Source organism: Aythya ferina, assembly GCF_964211825.1.
Source record: "Aythya ferina genome assembly, chromosome: Z".
NCBI classification, from domain to species: domain Eukaryota; kingdom Metazoa; phylum Chordata; class Aves; order Anseriformes; family Anatidae; genus Aythya; species Aythya ferina.
The window spans coordinates 43904405-43924094 of NC_140299.1; the positions used below are offsets into that span (position 1 = coordinate 43904405).

General features: G+C 38.7%; 1 protein-coding gene across 2 annotated transcripts in view; it reads left to right on the top strand.

Moving 5' to 3' along the window:
- Positions 1–19690, top strand: part of DAPK1 (death associated protein kinase 1) — an 89892-nt gene that overhangs the window by 36467 nt on the left and 33735 nt on the right. For both annotated transcript variants that reach the window (XM_084503873.1, XM_084503874.1), the window contains exons 2-9: positions 1077–1298; positions 13938–14076; positions 16572–16701; positions 16975–17023; positions 17155–17181; positions 17603–17755; positions 17907–17952; positions 19546–19635. In XM_084503873.1, coding sequence (XP_084359999.1) covers positions 1077–1298; positions 13938–14076; positions 16572–16701; positions 16975–17023; positions 17155–17181; positions 17603–17755; positions 17907–17952; positions 19546–19635 — 856 coding nt within the window. The remainder of the gene's footprint in view (positions 1–1076; positions 1299–13937; positions 14077–16571; positions 16702–16974; positions 17024–17154; positions 17182–17602; positions 17756–17906; positions 17953–19545; positions 19636–19690) is intronic.

A 19690-nucleotide genomic window follows, 5' to 3' on the forward strand; every position in this document is an offset into this window, starting at 1 on the left:
AATCAATTAACAAGAGTTAGCTCCTCTCCCAGGTACTGAGTGGAATGACATATGCCTGCATGTTACATCCGTGTGTAGATATTCAAGCTTACTGAGCTTGTCTTTGATTTAACCACTGCTGTAAACGTGCTTTAAGGGCTACTGCTTCTTTGGTTGACAAGATAGGCTACATTTAGCCTATTTTCTCATCGTTATTATTCAGAGATTTTGCAAGTACTTTGTACAGCTAAACAAACTAGGAACAGAATTACTAGAGAACCCTGAGCAAGAGATTAAGAAAACTTAAGAGAAAAACTCCACACTATTAGAAATCCTACTCTAACACAGCACTAGATTCCTGGAGATAACTGGTCAGAATCAGTATGTACGCTTAGCAGCAGGAAATTTATATGTCAACAATAACACTCTGGAGTCAGCTGCTTCCTGGAGCACTTTCTGGTTTGTAACACAATCAGTGATATTTATTCTTCAGTACCTTGGTACTGTTTTCACCTTCAAACGCTTCCTGCTTGAGATGATGATACAATGAATGTAATTCTTGATACTACAGTAAATAAAATATAAAGTAATATCTTGAAAACACAGTATCCTTTTAAAAACTAAATAAAATAAAGGTAATACCTTGACTGTAAAGTAGATATTGATAATTGATAGATTAATAGATTAGAAGAAACTTCTAATTGGTAGATTAGAAGAAACTAAAGACTGTCTGTCTTGGAGAACAAAAAAATTTATCTTCAATGGGGCAGGAGAAATCCAGAAGCAATTACCTTCCCCCATAATCCCTGATGCACATATTTGACAAAAATCTAATGGTCTACACAGGTTTCATCTTTTAATTAGATATGCTGAAATGTATGAGTGTATGTGTGCAGAATTTCAGCTTAGCTTTTTTTTTAACCACATCTAGCTTTTTTCCAGGTGTTAGATTAGATTGCACAAAAAGCAGTTACGTATTTCAGTGGAGCTGGTAATTTAGAGGTACAGCTGTCTCTCCCCATAGTAGTAAGCACAAGCTACTCCTAATTCTAAATCTCCTTGAACCACATACTATTCTTTCTTTCCCTCTCTTTTAGTGGGCAGTTTGCTGTAGTGAAAAAATGCCGTGAGAAAAACACCGGTCAGCAGTTTGCAGCAAAATTCATCAAGAAACGGAGGACAAAATCCAGCCGGCGTGGAGTGAGCCGGGAAGATATTGAGCGAGAAGTCAGCATACTAAAAGAAATTCGGCATCCTAATGTGATCACGCTGCATGATGTTTATGAGAACAAAACAGATGTGATTCTTATTCTGGAACTGTAAGTAGCTCTAGAGACCTGGGAAAGAATAACATTGTTGTTGTATTAAGGAAATTGATCCTTTCTGTAAGAATTGCCATTATTTAATGGGTATCCCTTACCACCCCAAAGATCGCTGATAGGAGCATGAGAATTTTTATTATTTGGAGTTGGGAGGGGCCAGAGTTGTAGCTTCTTGATTTATAGATGCTATTTTTCATTCTAAATGGCACTACGAAGGTTGAATAGTAATACAGTATACTCAGAATTTTTTCTGCTTGTTATTTTAATTGTCATTGATCTTCTGAATCCAGAAGAATAGCCTAGAGCTGAACAGACTTGAAAATAAGAGCAGAGGGAAATACAGATGCTGGATAGAGGTTACTTTAGCAAATTTAGTAGTGTTTTGTGGTGGTGTAAAGCAGCATCACTGAATGCTTCTTTCTCTTTTTTGCCCACATAACAGAGAACAGTATTTTCCCAGTTCTCTCCTGTTGCAATGTAAACTGAACTCTCATATCCGTATTTTAGTTCCCTTCTTTTCTCCAAAGTTATTGCTAATTTATTGAGATAAATATGTCAGCAGAGAACAGTTCTGCATTGCTTCAAGTCTGGCTTCAAGTTCCTCAAAGATTGCTAGTTTAGTCGTTAAGTGTTACTCACCTTTTTCAGCTTGACAGTGTCCAGTAGTAGCACATGCAAGTTTTTACCTTGTTTTGATGCCTGACACAGTCCATATTATGGCCACATTTGTTTGGTATCAGCTAAACGTGTTTCAGAGTATGTATTTCATGCAAGCAAATGCGTCTGATTTGGTACAAGGATCTTGCGCAGCACTTCTCTTTTCCTTGGCTGTTCATGTGATTTTCTTGTAGGTTATGCCTTCCTGTTTACTAACTTTCATAAATGGTATTTCCACTTACTTTATAAAGATACTTTAGGGTAAGTATTAAGTAACATGTAGATTTACAGTATAGATATAAGAAAGAAACTGGTTATTACCTTAAGGAGTTTCGTCTTTGCTACAATATATACACGCATAATATATTAAAACACATTTTACACGTCTTTGGTCCCCCATATGATTGCTTACTGTAATGCTTTAGAAGTCTGGGTGTGAGTTGTTTTTTTTTGTTTTTGTTTTTTAGTTTCAGAAATACACATCTGCATTAGTTTGATTTTGTGTGGATAAGTATTTCTTAAGAAGATGAATAGTATAAAGTAAAACCTCCTCGTAATTCCTGTCAGATCTACTACTCTTGGTTTTTGCTCAAAACACTTTGAGTGTGTCACTGAATATACAACAAAATTAGTTTGATTCTTCTTTTGCTCCCCATTTATACTTGCTCTCATATTCTTCCTATTCATAACCTGTTATTACAGTGCTGCTACTGCACTGCTTTCTTTCTGCTCTGTAATCTAATCTGTTCACATGAAATCAGGAGAGTGACTGGACTTAAAAACTCTGAAGAAAATTCAGTAGCTGCAGACAGTGGTAGGATGAATGGAAATGTCCCTCTCTCCCTCTTCTTTTCATGGAATTGGAGCTCCATTGGCAGCAAGGTGGCTGTGTGTGTGTCTGTGTACACCCATTGACTTTTATTGAGTGGAAGCAGATTTTGCATCCAACGTGTGTTAATACTTCATAAAATTGATAGTGTGAAGCACAGCAAACTATTTTTAGAGCAGTTTAGCTAATCATTTTGCCAAGTTAATAATCCTGATATAGTGTCAAAGATGTTTTTTTCCACTTTTCAGAACTGCCACATGAACCTTTAAGTTGAAGTGTTACTTTGGTATCACAAAGGTAACATTTAATTAAAGGGTCAGAGAGGAAAAGATGACATGTTAGCAATCTCTTTATAAACTGAATATACTAATTGCTGTAAAGGCCATTTTTAATTATTCTCAAAATCACTATGCTATTATATAAAGCTATTTAAAAGGCAAAAGGATTGTCATTTTAATCATATGTTCAGAAACTTAAGTATGTAATCATTTTTTTCTAATGTTCTAATATTCACATTTTGCCCAGGGACCTATTCCCCTGACATTCTTAGTTCTTACAGAACATTTTTAAACAAAGCAAAAATGAAACCGAAATCTCATTAAATAACCCATTTTGCTTCCCTCAGAATCCCTCCCAAGTGAAAATTTTCCCTACTGATTAGAATGTAGTTTGAGTAAGTATCTTCTTCTATAACTAAGTTCATTTGAAAAAAGCATATTTTTTTTTCTTGTGTATGACTCTAAGAAGAGAAAGCATACCACAAATAAACAGGACTTCACATGACTTACTTTTTTAGATAAGGAATGAAACTGAAATTGTGTTCCATCTACAAAAGCTCATAACAAAATGAAAATCTAGAAGAAGCACCGATTTGTTATTAATAAGCAAGTGTAATAACACAAGCAGTGATGAGGAAAAAAATCTCTGGTTTCTCTGCAACGTAGAACCTGCAGTCCACAAAAGGCATGCTGCCGCAGCTGTCCTTTTACTGGCTGTCAGTTGATGTTAACACACAAGTCTCAGGATGGTGTGTCTGCTGCCTGTTTGCTATTGATTTTTGTCTCCCAGTCCAGCAAAAGGTTTGCAGGATTGTGCATAGCCTTTTAAGCATTTTCCAGCATTATTCATCGGCTGTTTCTAAGGAGTAACTGGCTGTAGAAGTTCTCTCTTCATTCCCTCACTACAAATATTACATCAGCCAACAAAGTATTTATTAGCAATTTGTGTGCAGAAATATGTGGACCATCATTAATTCTTGCAGTGGGAACGTCCTTGCAACACTGGGTGCAAAACAAAATATCAGAAGCTCAATCCATGTTGGTGTTTGGAGCTTTTTCTCTGAAGTACCTTGTGTCAGGAAACTGACCTGTAAAAATTTATGGAATGTTTAATTTCTGAAACTTTAAATCAACTCCTTCCTTAAAGGAGTCAGCAATCACACACAAATATGAAAGGTGCTTGAAGACCATTACTATATTTCTGTCTCTTGGTAAATTTAGAGAAAGCAGGTATGTTTTCACATTTCTAGACAGATACACTGGCAAGTGTGTTCTTGATTTGGAAGTAACCTTCAAAATTCATGCTCTCTGGACTCAAATTCATGCTCCCTGGGCTCTTCTGTCATCTTGCAAGGAATACTGTACATGTTATACATGAACAGGAAAATACTCTCTCTTCCTCATCTAACTTAAAATTGTAATAGCTATCTGCTTTTTCTTCTACTGAAAAAAAAAAAAAAATGTCCAAGTTTAATCATACTTATTTCTATCCAGCTACATCACTCGACCAACTAGTCTCTTTTGTATGTTTGTATTTTAGAAGTACTATGCTATTTTCCAGTAAGCTCCACTGAAGCCATCTTCTTAGCAAACTTCACAGACTGTAGAAAACACAGACCTCTGTTGCACAGTAATAATTATTTTCTTTCCTCAATCGTATTTTGCACCTACGTGGTTCCCTTTTCACTGGCCTGCTGGTAACCTTGAATGCATAATCTCCGTCTTTTATTTTGTTTTTACTTCCACTTTACTATGATTTCATTTAGACAACAGACCTACAAAATATACTCACTATGTGGTACTTCATAGAGGTTTCTGGCTGCAGCTGCAAGGAATAAGTACCTTTATCCTAAATCCTGTATAGCAGTTGCTGAAAAATAATGCAGATGGCCTCACCCTTCAAAGCAGCTTGATAGCAATAGCTGATTGTTTTCACTGGAAAGCTGTGGGTAGAATTGTCTGTTAATGCTTTTATCTGCCAAAGAAGTGTCTTCATATCTGAATTAGAAATCTTAATTTAAGGCAGCATGAACTCTTGCAGCATATTTCGGAATGATGAATTTCTGTTTATAAAATTTGGAAAAAGAGAATAATGCTGTGAAAGTCTTGTCTCAGAAAGAGGATAATTATATTAACTTGAAAGTGACTGAGCATTAAGTATTCAGGCTCATGGTTTTGTAAAATTAGTTCCTCTATACTTACTTTAGAATTTAGTCCTCCACATCCCAGGTCTCAGAGAGAGCTGCCACCTTCTTGGCACCTCTATAATATTAACCAAAGCATAAGAGAGCAAGGAGAGGGTGATAGATCCATATACAGAATTCTAATAATGTCTTGAATTGCTCATTGAAGAATAAATAAGAACAAGTAACAACAAGCTCTGTAAGCTCCTATCTTATTGGTAAGTTCACTACACTTAGAAGTCAATAGCTTGACTTCTTATGAGGCTTGATGGCAGCATGGAGCTTCTTCGTGTTTTGACCAAAATAGCTCTGAAATTTTTGTTAATTTTCCCTGTAATTTGTCACAAAGTTGTTCTTGACTGGACTGGCCTTGTACTGGCTTTTCAGAGAAGGAGTCTTTGGTATTTACTGGGAATAGCAGCAGGTAAGCAAGCTCCGGAGCATTGGTTTCTAGATATTGTGCCACCTTTTGACTTCAAAATCCTGAATTACAGGCCCTCAAATAGATCCACAATGTTTGTTTAGAAACCCAGGAGTAAAGGCTTCATGGAGCTAAAAGGAAAGAAGCTGAAGCAAATACGACTCTTAACACATTGAACACATCTCATAAGGAGTGCAGTTGGCTCCTGGGCTCTGCATCCAATGGCCCGAGCACATGGTAGTCTTGCCCACTACATTAATGCTTTGTGTATGAAATTTGGGTGTCATGGGCAGGATGAAAATACTAACACACTCAGCAGGGCCAGGATGTTGGTAACCATGCATGGTAACCAGACTGGCACTTATGGAGTTCCGGTGATTAAAACCAAAGTTCCAACTCTGTTTGGGTGCAGAAAGACATGCAGGAGTTTTTGGGTTTCCCTGTTAGTAGAAGTTAACCATCTAACTATTCGTCTGCGTTTTGGTGCTTGTGTTCTTCTGACTGGTCATTCTGAAGCCAAATCTTCTTGTTCAATATACAGGAAGAATTCAGGCACACCAGAGAGGATTTCACAACTGTTAGTCTCTCCAGTATGGGTTGGACAAATGAAAATGAGGAGGAGGAGTGATGCAGCAACATGCCTTCTTTTTTCTGTTAGCTAGGTATAGAAAAACTAAGTATGATGTCAAGTGTGTAGGATTAAAAAAGAAAAAAGGCAGCCCTGCATTGCTCTTTCAAAATATTTGATACACTTTTAACTTCAGAGGAATGTCTTGGCAACTGCATGGTTCTTATAAGCTGTTAAACGAAGTGGATAAAACCTTAAGTAAAATGGGAGTGTGAGGAGAAATCTCAAATAATTTTCTTCAGACAGGATCTTCTGTGAAGCTATGTTATTCGTGATTGCGACGGCGGGCGTCCTGCCAATTAGGAGCGCATTTTAGTAAACACATCATAACCTCTTATTCCCTATTACCTGACACCTGATCACCTCCCCTGTCCTCATGGCCTGAGTACTACAGGTTCACAAGCTACTCGATGCTCCGCTATATTATATACATATATTACAATTTTTTTCTTCAACCCTTTAATTTCTCCCTTTTCCCTTTGTTTTTCCCTTTCTTATGTTTTGAGAACCTGAGATCTTTGTTTTACTGTTCTCACACTGCTCATCCTGTTTTTCTCAAGCTTCTACCTTATTTTGGAAGAGTGAGGTCTTCTGCTGTCTACTTACCTACTTTGCATTTCTCCTTGTTATGATTACACAACTACCTTGGAATACAGAAAATTAGTTCTCTACTGCAAAAACACAACTTAGTTTCTCACAGGTGTAGAAATATTTCACTCTCATCTTGGGCTGAAATTTTTAAATACACAAAGATTCATACAAGAGACATCTGACCACAGAATCCATAGCAGAAAACATTTCTTCTGCAAATCGACAGAATTTTTGGATTAGAGAAGAGCTCTTATACCCTATAATGGAAAATAATTCAGATAACTTATTAAATTGATTCTGCTTTAAAAATTGGAATAAACTGGTTCTGAATTTTAACTTTCTTACTTTATGTTGTTCGGAAATATAAGCAAGGTTGATTAAACCTTGTAATCATGAAGTTAACTAGATTAGGTTGCTTGACAGAAGCAGTTTTGGCTTAGGATTTGGGGTTTTGCTTTTTTTTTTTTTTTTTCAGCTTCATGAGAAATCCTTAGATAATCATTAATTGTCATTTAGGCAATATTACACTGTGAGCAGTGTGATCAACACAGCATGTGACTGGGTCGTTTTGAGGTGGCCACGCTGACTATGAAGGTTAACTGTTATTGTGTAGGTTCCCGTAATGACTACCTCCAAGATCTTCTGCTTAGTTATATTTCATACTTGAGGAAACCCGATGAGTTGCAAAAGCGCTATTGAGAAATCCTTTTTCCGCAGGTATTTTCTTTTCCAGAGGGAAATATGTGGGAGGCAAAGGCATCTGCCAGCCTTCCTTTGATAAGGCTAGGAATTGCACCTACCACTGCTGTATTTTATGGGAATGTGGTTGACCCAAGGTGTTGTTTCACTTGCACCAGCTCAGGAAAGCTAGCACCTCTACCTAGTAATATCAGGGAAGCAGAACATAACAGCTTTGCTCCTAATGGAAATGATAGTACAAAATATTTTTCTGTGCAGGGCTGTTCCTTTTTCTAAAAGCAGGCTCTGCTGTTAAGAAACAGTGTCAACTGGAGTCACAATGCAGCAGTGAAACTAGGTTTACTCTGCTCTTAGGGCTCTGTGTTACAGCATACCAAATAATAAAACCTGCCCCTTAGAATTGAGATGTGACCTCCATCAATCACCAATGTTTATCATATTGAGCCAAGGACATGAACAACCTTTTTTTTTTTTTTTTTTTTTTTTAAACTGTAGAGTGTTTCCATTTTAAAAGTAAACAGAAAAGTTTTATACAGGAACACTGAGGAGTTAATGCTTCAAAGGAGACCATGATGTGCCTCTTTTAGCTTCCTCTTTTAATGAAGGGGTATGGCTTGTTGCTCATCCATTACCTGTTAGCAGCTTGCAGACCAGAGCTGTGCCAATGCACAGATGAATTGCTCAGAAAGCTGTCTGTAACTCCTATCGGCTAACAGAGCAAGTGCACAGAGAAATCTGTGCCCTTTCCAAGGAGACACATACATTTCCTCTGAAGTGCTCCGCCGGAGGAAACCCTTGCGCTTAGCGAGCTCCTTGCCTCTGCTCCCTGGGGGAAGGAGGTCTCAGCCAGTCCGTGGCTGGCAGCAGCCATGTAGGTGCTGCTGTGTGGATCCCTGAGCAGGGACTTACAGGCAAGCTGGAAGCTGGGCTTTGCTATTCTCTGGCTGCAGGGAAACCTGTGCAGTCATCTAGTTTCAGCCAGCTTTAAACAGGGTGTTCATGCACCGGCAACCTCAAACCTAACCTGTTTCTGGTAATGTTAGAAGCAATGAATTGTAACAGGTGAAGTCAGCGTACTTCTTGGGAAAAGCTGAAATTTATAAGGATTGGTCTTAGGCATTGAGATACAGAAAAGTCTCCCCCTTCTCCTTCAGCCCGAGAGTGCTGCTGTGTGTAGGATAAAGCTACGGGCAGGTATTTTGTGCAGGACAGCATTTTTGTTGTTAAAATTCTGGCTTGCAGTCTCACATCTGAAGTTGAGCACAGGATAATGAAATATACTGTGTTTATTTAGTATGGGGCTACATTATCCTGGCTGAAGTACTAGACTTTAAAAACTAATGGCATAAAATTTATGAAAACTGAAGTGTATTATATACTGTACAACCAGTGTCTTCTACTGGCTTGTTTTAAGCAGTTTCTTAGTCTATAGTTTTTGGAAGACCACTCAAGATTATTCAGTGAGCCCAGGTATATAATCTAGCTATAAAATCTGTGAAAACAGACTCTGCTGATTAAAGGAACTGTGATCCAGTGAATAAATTGCAGAATGGAAGTTTAGCTTGTAAGGGATGTTGAGTGTGGACCTGCACTAACACTCTATAACTTGTTCTAAAGCAATTACCTTATACCAATACAGTGTTTTCCTGTATTCCTGCGGTGATGTAGTTTAATATTAGACCTAACAAGAGTCAGCAGGAAGGTAGCAGAATAAGCAGTTTTCTGATAAGCATTGAAAGGAAGCTAAGAAACAATACCTGCCTTATTAAGCTCTCATAGGGATGTGAGTTTATTTAAGGGAACAAGCAAGCACAGAGTCTGTGGAGGCTTCCTGGGAAGCTGGCCTTTTCTGAGTTTCTAGATTGTCTTGTGTAGCATTTCAGCCATCATTGTTGTATAACCCTGTTTCTCTTGTGCTTTGTGTCCCTACCAGTATAATTTAGCTTTACTTGTTCTGGAAAGCTGTCTGGGCACCGTGCTTACCTACCATCACAACTCTCAAAGGGAAGAACCTGAGGTACTGTGCTCACTCCCAGCAGCTGAAAAATGACCAACAGAAAGTTATAATGGCCTAGTCTGTGCGTTGAAACCACATGGGACTGATATCACTCCAGGCATTTTCAGATAAGGTGTGTCATGTGCAGGGGTGCGCTGCAGTCCCTCAGATCAGAGCTACAGCTGGCTCAGGAGGAGTGCTTTGAGTGTGTTAGATCTAGTGCCTCCTGGTTTGGCTATTGAGGAAGCATTGCCATGTCAGTTAAGCACAAAAAAGCACACAAAGCTGTGGAAAAATCTACCAGTCCTGCTTGCTATTTAGCTCCCAAATTAAAATATTTTAACACATCTTCTTTAAATCTTAATTTCTAGATTTGCAAGCACTAGGTATATTACCTGCAAAATACAGGTAGTGTTTTATTTCACATTATTCGCAGACCTTTGGCAAAGACGGGATGATCGTACTCCGCAGCACATGTATGTGATCTCATGCAGTTAGCTATTCGTAAATGCACCATCTTGGAGACACACAAAAAAACAGTGTACATTAAACTTGTAATTTCATGTGGTCTAAACTTTCAGGATGTGAAAATCCCCAAAACAGAACAATTGCAGTTAAGAAGAAGCTGAGGATGGGAAGGCTTTTTCCGTTTTTCAGTAATACGTAACAAACACAACGGTGTCTCAAAAATGACTGAACTCTGAGTGTTAAATTAAATCTTGTCTTTCAGAGATGAAAGAAATTTGTTATGAGTGCTAGTGTTTGTGTGGATGACTAGCAAGTTTCGCAGACACCAAGTATCTTTGAAATGCCAACAGAAATAAATGCAAGAGGTAACAGCCTTAGAACGGATACATACCTGTGTGGCACTTGAACAGCCTGCTTCAGACTCTCAAGTGGGAAGCACGATCTTGCAAGTAAACACTGCTGAAAATGCATGATTTGAGTATGTGTGCAGCAGCTGTGATAGCTGCTTAAGCAGCCACTTACACTGTTTCACAAGGAGGCTGATCTACATGAACAGTATAGCAAATAACAGCGTGCTTGTTGCACTCTTTTCAGCCTTGTTTTCTTCCACATCCGAGGGTTTGGCTTTGCCAGCTTGCTGCGTGACAGTCACTCCTGCGCCCAGCCAGCGTGTGTTAAGGTGCTGTTTTGCTGTGGCTACTGACATAGCTGCTCACCAGCTTGAAAAGTAGCCCCTGAGAGTCTGCCTTCACTGCGTGACATGAGTGTATTCCAGCTAACATCCTTAGGGCAGGTGCAGCAGGCACCTACTTAAATGAGTTTTGTGTGATGTTTAGATCCTTTGGCTCAATAACTGGAAATGAAGAGAAATGCCAGCCCTGTGTCAACATCCAGGCCTCTGTTTGTCATCAGGAAGCACAGTGGAAAGAGCCTTTGAGAAAAGAGAGAAGCAAAGAACGAGGGAATATGCCTGCATAGCCATTTGTAATATCTTTCTGACCAGCCTGTGTAAGATAATGAACTGTATTTAATCTGCAGGAATTCCATTTTCATGTTTCTTAAACAAAAAAGATTATTAAAATGACCTCTCTCCCTTCCAGTCTGTAATTCTTGCATTTAATGACATTTGGTTTTAATAATTACTTTCATGAAGAAAATATTACAACACCATAAACAATACCCAAAACAATACTCTTATTATCTTCTAGGCAGCTCAGTGAAGGCTCCAAGAACTCATTAAAATGCACTTTTTATGCAATTTGCATTACAATAATGCAGATTAAGTCTGTTGAAAAGTAGACATGATAAAGCAAGTCAAATGTATTTCCGGAAACCTGCCCAGACTGTTTAGCTGTTGTTATATGTTAATCCCATTATTTTTCATAAACAGATCTTTAAATTGTGAACAGATTGTTTTTTCCCTGCTGAAAGGCAGCATAAGGTAGGTTGTACTTTCTGATATTTTTTTTTTAATGCCAGTATCGTGCAAAATAGGGGGAGTAGTATGACCACCTTTGCAGTCTCTTAACACCTTCCTGTGTAATAGTGCTGTTTTGTAACCTGGAAAAACTAGTTGCCCATGTGGCCAGTCATCCCAGTAGGTGGCCTTAAGCTGAAAGGAGCTTTGTTTTTTCTAGAGAAGTTGTGGATCCTGTTTCCCATTCACTTAATTCTGTATCTGTTTTCCTGCCGACAATTATCATCACTCCTGCCAGACTGCTAAGTGAGCTGAGAAAAGGGTCATCTTCAGTTGATTTCTTTCTCTCTCGGATGCAAAAAGTATTGATGTGCTTATCATCACACAACCTTCCTCAGTTCTTACCTCTCTTCTTTCTTCCTGCACAGCTAAACGGGTTGCAGGAAATAGTCTTAAGAGCAGTAGTGGCTTTTCCTTGTTAGCGAAGGTGTGGTAATGTTTGAGCACAACTTAATGCTGTTATAAATGAAGTCTCAACTCAGTCTGAATTCAGTAATATTTATAAAAGGAATATTTATAAAAGGTATAAAAGGCAAGTAAACAGCGCTGAGTGCGCGGGGAGTCTAAGCTCCACCAACATGCACTCACAAACATCAAACTTTCTAAATATACAGAACATTGCTTTACATACTAAATGCAAGTATGCCTATACAATCAGAAAAGGCAACAAACAATCCTGTAAGTTCCATTTTCCATTCCTTTTGAACAATATGTCTCGCTTTAAGTTGCCAAGCAACTCAGTCTTCAGGCCTTATATATCCGGTTCTTCCCAGATTGAAGAAAAGCACATCCATCTCCTTTTCAAGGCCAAGAGGCCTGGGTCAGAAGGCACGTCCGGGTCAGCAGGGGGCGTAACAGCAAAGGGCTGCGATGGCTGTAGCAGCAGAGGGGCCCATGGTGATGGCATAGCAGTCGGATCAGTAAAGGAGCCCGCAGCTCCCTCACTATCTGGCAAACCAGACGTTTCTGACTGTGGCCCCACACAGCTCTTTAAGGCCTCAGAGACTGCTCGCCAGGTGCTGAGCAATCCCACTGCAACCTTGTCGTTTTTAGTTGCAGAGTCCCACACCTTGACCTCAGTTTGGTCCCATGTTTCAGGCTCATAAACTGTCCGATTGTTAATGAGGAGAATAAGCTGTAAGGTTACCAGGACAGTCTTTGTTTCCAAGGACGAATGATTCCCCATAATGCGCAGCTGCTTTACCAGCCGGGGCAGTTGTGTGCACAGGTCCACTTCTCTCAGCTTGAGCTTCTCCCCAGCTCCGGTGTGACCATTTCCAGAGACTTTCTGTACGAGCTTCTCTGAGCATTTTGCTGAGTCTGGCCGAACCTATCCTCATGAGGCAATCAAAGTGCCTGTTCCCGTCCTGGTCTCCGTTCCTCTAGCCTGTTCCTCTTCACTACTTCTTTCTGCTTCTTTATTGATGACGTAACTTCATCATATCTTGTTACCTTTATTTTTAATTGAGGGCAGGCTCCCCTCTTATACCCCTCTCCCCACAGCAGTTCTTTTCAAAACAACTTTTCATTGGTCAAGCAACTTTGCAAATAACAGCAACAGCAAACACCCAGCAACTTCCATGCCTTAACAGCTGGAGAGCAAGCAACCCGAGACCGCATGGAGTCTCCTGAATCACCCTGCTTTGTTCCCTCTAAACTCTTTCACGTTTCTGATGGCCTCATCGTAAAGAGTCTAATGTTATCATCAACCATGGGGCTTGCCGACCCCCATGGCCACACTCCCACATCTCCCCCTTCATTATTAGTATCAACCATTTTCTCGACACGAATTACCACTCCATATATAACAATGTGCTTAATGTAATGCACTGTTTAAGACAAGACAGTATATTTTCAAAGAGTCAAACGGTTTGAGGACATTTTGGTTTTGTTTTCTCTTTAAATGTAAAAAATAATTTAAGAAAAATGAGAGTAGGCTAGTTGCTAGTAACTATTTGAAAGTAAACTTTGAATTTATATCTTCCAATGTGAAAACAAACAAAGCCTGTTATACTTCTGTATGAGCCAAGTCATATTTTATTTTCTGTTCAGTTATATTAGCGTGTTTTGAGTATATTTAACTTCAAATTCAGTTTAATTCTTTTAAATGTACATAGAGTACGTGGGTTTTACTTCATTTAAATTTAGATACAGATAACCATGTATATATGTATGTTTGCGTCAACTTTTCTGTGTTTGAAAATAGCCGGTTTTATTGTAGTCTTTCTTCTTTGTGGGGAGGAGGGGTAATTGCTGTTTCAAGTATTGAATTGTTTTCCACCTTCTGCTTTCATATTGACAACTTGTAAAGCTTCTGACTCTTTTCCAAGGTTGTCTGAGAATTGTTAAGGTAAATGGACCCCATAGGTTAAAACGTGCTTGTCAGTAATTCTGTTTCTGCTCTCCAAGTGTTGCAGGTGGAGAGCTCTTCGACTTCTTAGCTGAAAAAGAGTCTCTCACAGAGGAGGAAGCCACAGAATTTCTCAAACAAATACTTAACGGAGTTCAGTATCTACATTCTCTGCAAATTGCCCACTTTGATCTAAAGGTATGTTAAGCAGATAAGAATGCACACAACTGCAAGCAACATCCATTAAAGTCTTTTGTAACACGAGCCAGAAAACTGCCATCATGCAGATCTTGGCTGTAGTTTTGTTTTGCTAACTTATGTAGACAGGGAAAAGCTCAGCCATTGAAAAGAAATTACTGAACCGTAAAAAGATCCCATCTGTTTTTAATATAAGGTTCTTCTTGGAAAATGGCAACTTCTGTAAAAATGAAACCATTCTGAGAAAGCAATTTTGAAATACAGATTATGATTATGATTTTGTGGAATGTGAATGGAATCCAGTTAAAACGTCCTGACCAGGATGCCTTTCATCAAATTTCTTCTCTTTGCTGTAACATACATTGTATGTTTATGTGAATGTTACATACAGGTACTAAATGAAAACAGTATAGGATAGAGTACAAAGATTCTTGTAGAGCAGATAGATTATTTTCTTCTGGATGGGTGGAAGGGCAGCTGATTGTAATCGTTAGTTTTTGTTTTTTTGTTTTTTGTTTTGTTTTGGTTTGGTTTGGTTTGTTTTTTTTTGGTGGTTGTTGTTGGGGTTTTTTTTGTTTGTTTTTTGTTTATTTTTTTAAGAAATACTGTCAGTTGCATCCTGTTGGTAGTGAAAAGAGATCTTTTATATCTAAACTCAGTTATTGCTTTTTTAATGTTTTGGTTTCAGTATGTTTTCCTATGTAAGATTTTTTGATAGGTAGCTGAATGTTTCCTGAGGTCTGCTGAAGTTAGCAGCTGTGTCTGTAATAGGAAAAGAAGGCATAATTATTATATTGCAATGCATTTCTGAAAGGGATTGCTGTATTCTGGTGGTGAAAAGGAAGGGGATTTTGTTCAATGTAGGCATATCTTTTCCAGTCTCATAACCCACAGCAATATATTTTTCATCTCTGTATAACAGTAAGAGAGTTATGAATCTACTAAGAATATTCCTTCAATGTCTTAAAACCTGATATTTAAAAATTTTGCCAATATGTTTGCAATGAAGCAAAACAACCTTTCACCTGATCCTAAGAATATGTGGATCAAGGAATGAGCAAGAGCAGTAAAAGTATGCGATCGATATCTAATAAGGAAAAGAGAAGCAAATTTGTTTTGCATGTGGTTTACCATCACATTCACCTGCATACCAGCCCCTGTGATTGAGGAAGAGAGGTAAAAGAAGGGTAATGAGAAAGAGCTGTTATTCATTGCTCCAGAAGTACTTTTTTACAGTGTGAGCAGTATGGATATAGCTCTGAATGGATAGAGCTCTGAAGAGCATGCCAGCTTACAGAATAATGGAATCATTTAGTTTGGAAAAAACCTTCAAGGGTCCAACCATCAACCTGACCTACCAATCCTCATCACTGAACCATGTCCCTTAGTGCCATGTCCACACATCGCTTTATTTAATTTGCTTCCAGGGAGGTGAATCCACGACTTCCCTGTGCAGCCTGTTCCAATGCCTGACCACTCTCTCCTTTAAGACATTCTTCCTCATATCCAAGCTAAACTTCCCTTGGCGCAACTTGAGACCGTTTCCTACCATCCTACTGCGTGTCACCTGCTGTGATGGGGGAGAGAATTGGAAAGGTGAAAAAGCAAGAACTCATGGGTGGAGATAAAGACAGTTTACTGTCTTTATTAAAAGCTGAGTACACAAGCAAAGCCAGACAAGGAATCCATTTGCCGCTTCCCACTGGCAGGCAGGTGTTCAGCCACTTCCAGCAAAGCAGTGCTCAACGTGCATAATGGTTTCTCGGGAAGACAAGTGCCATCTGAACATGTTGCCCCCTCCCTCCTTCATTCCCACAGTTTTATTGTTCAGCTTGATGCCATGGGGTATTGAACATCCATCTGGTCAGCCTGGGCCAGGTGTTGTGGCTGTGTCCCCTCCCAGCTCCTTCTGCACCCCCAGCCTCCTCCCTGGCAGGGCAATATAAAAAGCTTGAAAAATCCCTGACTCAGTGCAAGCACTCCTCTTCAACAACTGAAGCATGGCTGTTTTATCAGCATTATTTTCACCAAAATCCAGAGCACACCACGGTATAAATCTCTACAAAGAATACTGTGTAGGAGATCTCTGTGAAAGAAATCTCTTCCAGGGGGTAATGTTAGCGTTTTACAACTTTGCTTCCTCCAAGCTCCCAGCGCTACTGCAATGGACCTAGCACAGGAGTTGTGATCTTTACTGTAGACAGTGTGTTTCACTTGGGTCTGTACAAATGAAAACTGCAACTGTTGTATCCAAAAGAGGTAAAATCTTAGAAATCACACCAGTCTGTCATCAACACGGAATCCTGATTTACTGTAGTTAATTTTTAGGATATGTTAGATGTTGATAGGAGAAGGCAGGAATTTTCTGCTGATGACATATTTCAAGAGACTGAAAGCGGAAATGAGAAGTGCTCAGTGCTGAAAAGTGCTAGTATGTATCAGATGTGTTGTACCTAGGTATAATCTTTTTTTCTCTCCTTTCCTCCTTCTTAAAGCCTGAAAACATAATGTTGTTGGATAGGAATGTACCGAAGCCTCGAATCAAGATTATTGACTTTGGTTTAGCACACAAAATTGACTTTGGAAATGAATTCAAGAATATCTTTGGAACGCCAGAGTTTGTTGGTGAGAAAATTGTTTCTTCAAACTATTCTTTCTCAAGCTATGAAACAGCAAATGTTGGCTTAGCTTGTTTTGGCCAAGTTACAGATTGTGTAATTTGTGTGTACTTCGTGACATTTAACTAAGGAATTGGTAGCATTCAGTCCTGACTTTGATTTTCATTAAAGGTATTTTTATCTATCAGCATCTTAGCTTATTATCTCTAACATATATAGGCTCAGAGTGAAATGGATCTGTTCATTGACTATATGCTGATCTACCTATTTTCTCCTTTAGCTCCTGAAATAGTAAATTATGAACCTCTTGGTCTTGAAGCTGATATGTGGTGAGTTACTGGATCTTATTTGAAATAAATCTCATTATTATTCTTATGTTCTAACCTTATTTTTTTCCTTTCTCTCTCCCTCCATCTGTTTCTCTCCCCCTCCCCCCCCTTTTTTTTTCTTATCACTCCAGGAGCATTGGTGTAATAACTTACATTCTGTAAGTACCAAAGTCTATGGTTGGTTCTTAGAAATGCTAGTTTTTTATTTTGGGGTTATTGGTGGTGTCTGTACAACTCAAGCCATTTTGGTAGCACGGGATGTTTCAAGTTGAATGATCATAAAAGCAGTAGTATAGTTATTGATCAGAATGGCCATTAGTCAGCACTGAGATAGCATGGGAAGCTGCCATCAGATCTGTAGGTCTCATTCCACAGGGGGGCTTTATCTTAATCAATATTCTCTGAAATTGCAGAAAAGCTTTTTGCCCTGTTAGATCAAATCTTCTGAAAATACATTTGCAGTCCTAGATCAATTAAAAAAAAAAAAAACATGTTTACTTTCTGCTGTTTTTTGATCTGAGAGGGTTGAAACAGCAGTTTTTCAACATGTAATGTGAGGAATGTTCTGTGTTTCTGCAGTCTAAGTGGTGCATCACCGTTTCTTGGAGAAACCAAGCAGGAAACGTTAGCAAATGTGTCTGCTGTGAATTATGAGTTTGAAGAAGAATTCTTCAGTAATACCAGTGCCCTAGCTAAAGATTTTATACGAAGACTTCTAGTTAAGGATCCAAAGTGAGTCGTTCCTCTTGTGTATGTGCTGTTGCAGCCTGAAACAGCTCCAGTATTGCAAGTTAAATTGTATTTCACAATGTTAGTTTAATAAATATATAGCATTATATATTTTAAACTACCTGAAACACTTCTATCTTTTCTCCTATTAAAGGAAGAGAATGACTATTCAAGATAGTTTGCTGCATCCTTGGATCAAGGTTAGCATGTGATTCACTCTCTGTTCTGTTTTTAATCATTCTTCATTTCATATTCCACTTTCACTTTTTAAGTTAACAAAGTCTTCAAAAGGAAAATTGGCATAATTGTTAAATATATCCTACTGCTTTGGAAGGCTGTCTGTGTGAAAACTAGTATGTGGACTTCATTAACATACACTCTATTTAAGTTCTCAATAGGCAAGCATGGCAGTCTATTATTAAGATAAAAATTATCCTCAATCAGAGAACCTAATGTTCAGAGAGCATTATACTGACAAAAATACATTCTCTGAATCCAGTCCATTTGTCATCTTCTAATCTCCTTATTTAGATTAGGTGTAAAAGGGACATCTTTCTTCTGTCCTTCCTCCCCCTTTAGTCTGAAGACAACAGTTGATGTGGGGCAGTGGTCCACTTTGAGTGTTCCCACTTTGGGTCAAGCTGTTGTGGTGTTTCTAGGCTGAGTGGGGAGAAAATGGGACCTATCGACCTTCTTGAAGTGTGCAGTAATACGTCACTTTATTTTTCAATTCCTATTCTGGTTGTGAATAGTAAATGTCTACAGTGGTAATGATTTGTCAAGTCTTGGGGATGCACTAAGACCCCTTCTCACTTTCCAAAGAACCAGAGGCAGAATTTCCATGCCACTGCCACTCCAGTTCATGGTTCAGCATCCTAGAGCAGATGCTTCTATAGCAATATGCCAAACTACAGATGTTACTGGAAGAAGTACTGATGCCTTCTGCTTTGCTGACTTTTTAATGGGTTAACCTTAAAGAGTACAGTTGTAAAGAAAATGGAGACATGCTGAAGTGATTTTTAAACCAGTAGAGTGAGCACTGTCTAAGTTTGTGGAAACCAGGGTTTCCAGTCCTGCAACAGGATCTGTTGTTTTGTACCACGTTATGTACCTTTTTAATCTTAATTTTCCAGATGTTCCCCTCCTGCCCCCTCCACTGTTCATAGCCTCTTTTCCATCTTCCCCTCCCTACTTTTACCTATATGTCTTGATAAAAATGACTTCAAGTTTCCTATCATGCAACGCTGTTAGGTATATCTTATGGGTTACTGGTGCATCATACTAGCCTATGAAAAAGTTCAAAGGGTGCAGCCTTAGAGTTTGCTTCACAGACAGGTGGGATATGATTTTTCTTTGGAACCAGCAGCGTCCAGCTGATGAAATTGAGACTGGAACAAAGTTAGGCTGTACTTAAAATCAGCCAGGAAATTTTCCTAGAAGACAAGATGTATCTTAGAAATTATATACAATTCCTCCATCACAGAGGGAGTTTAAGGATAAAGCTAAACATTCTACTGGTGTTGGCTTTTTGTTGTTGTTTAAAACAACAGCAACAAAAATTAGCATTGCTTGAAATGTTCTTATGTCTAGATTTTCTTTAGGGCATCTGCATGCCTTACAAGGCTGCGGATGTTAAAATATGCACTTACATTATAGAAATATCATCACAGTGTAATAATAAAGTAATTGTAAGTGGAAGCTGTCATTGAAAGACAATAGGAAGATGCTTTATGAAAGTTCTGGTTGTTGTAATTATGGGGTATTTCACAGCTTTATTTTACTTTTGCTCATAGCCTAAAGATACCCAGCAAGCACTTAGCAGAAAAGCATCTGCAGTGAATATGGAGAAATTCAAAAGGTTTGCAGCACGACGAAAATGGAAAGTAAGTCATTCAATAAATCTTCAGAGTATTGGTGACATACAAACACCGTAGTGCC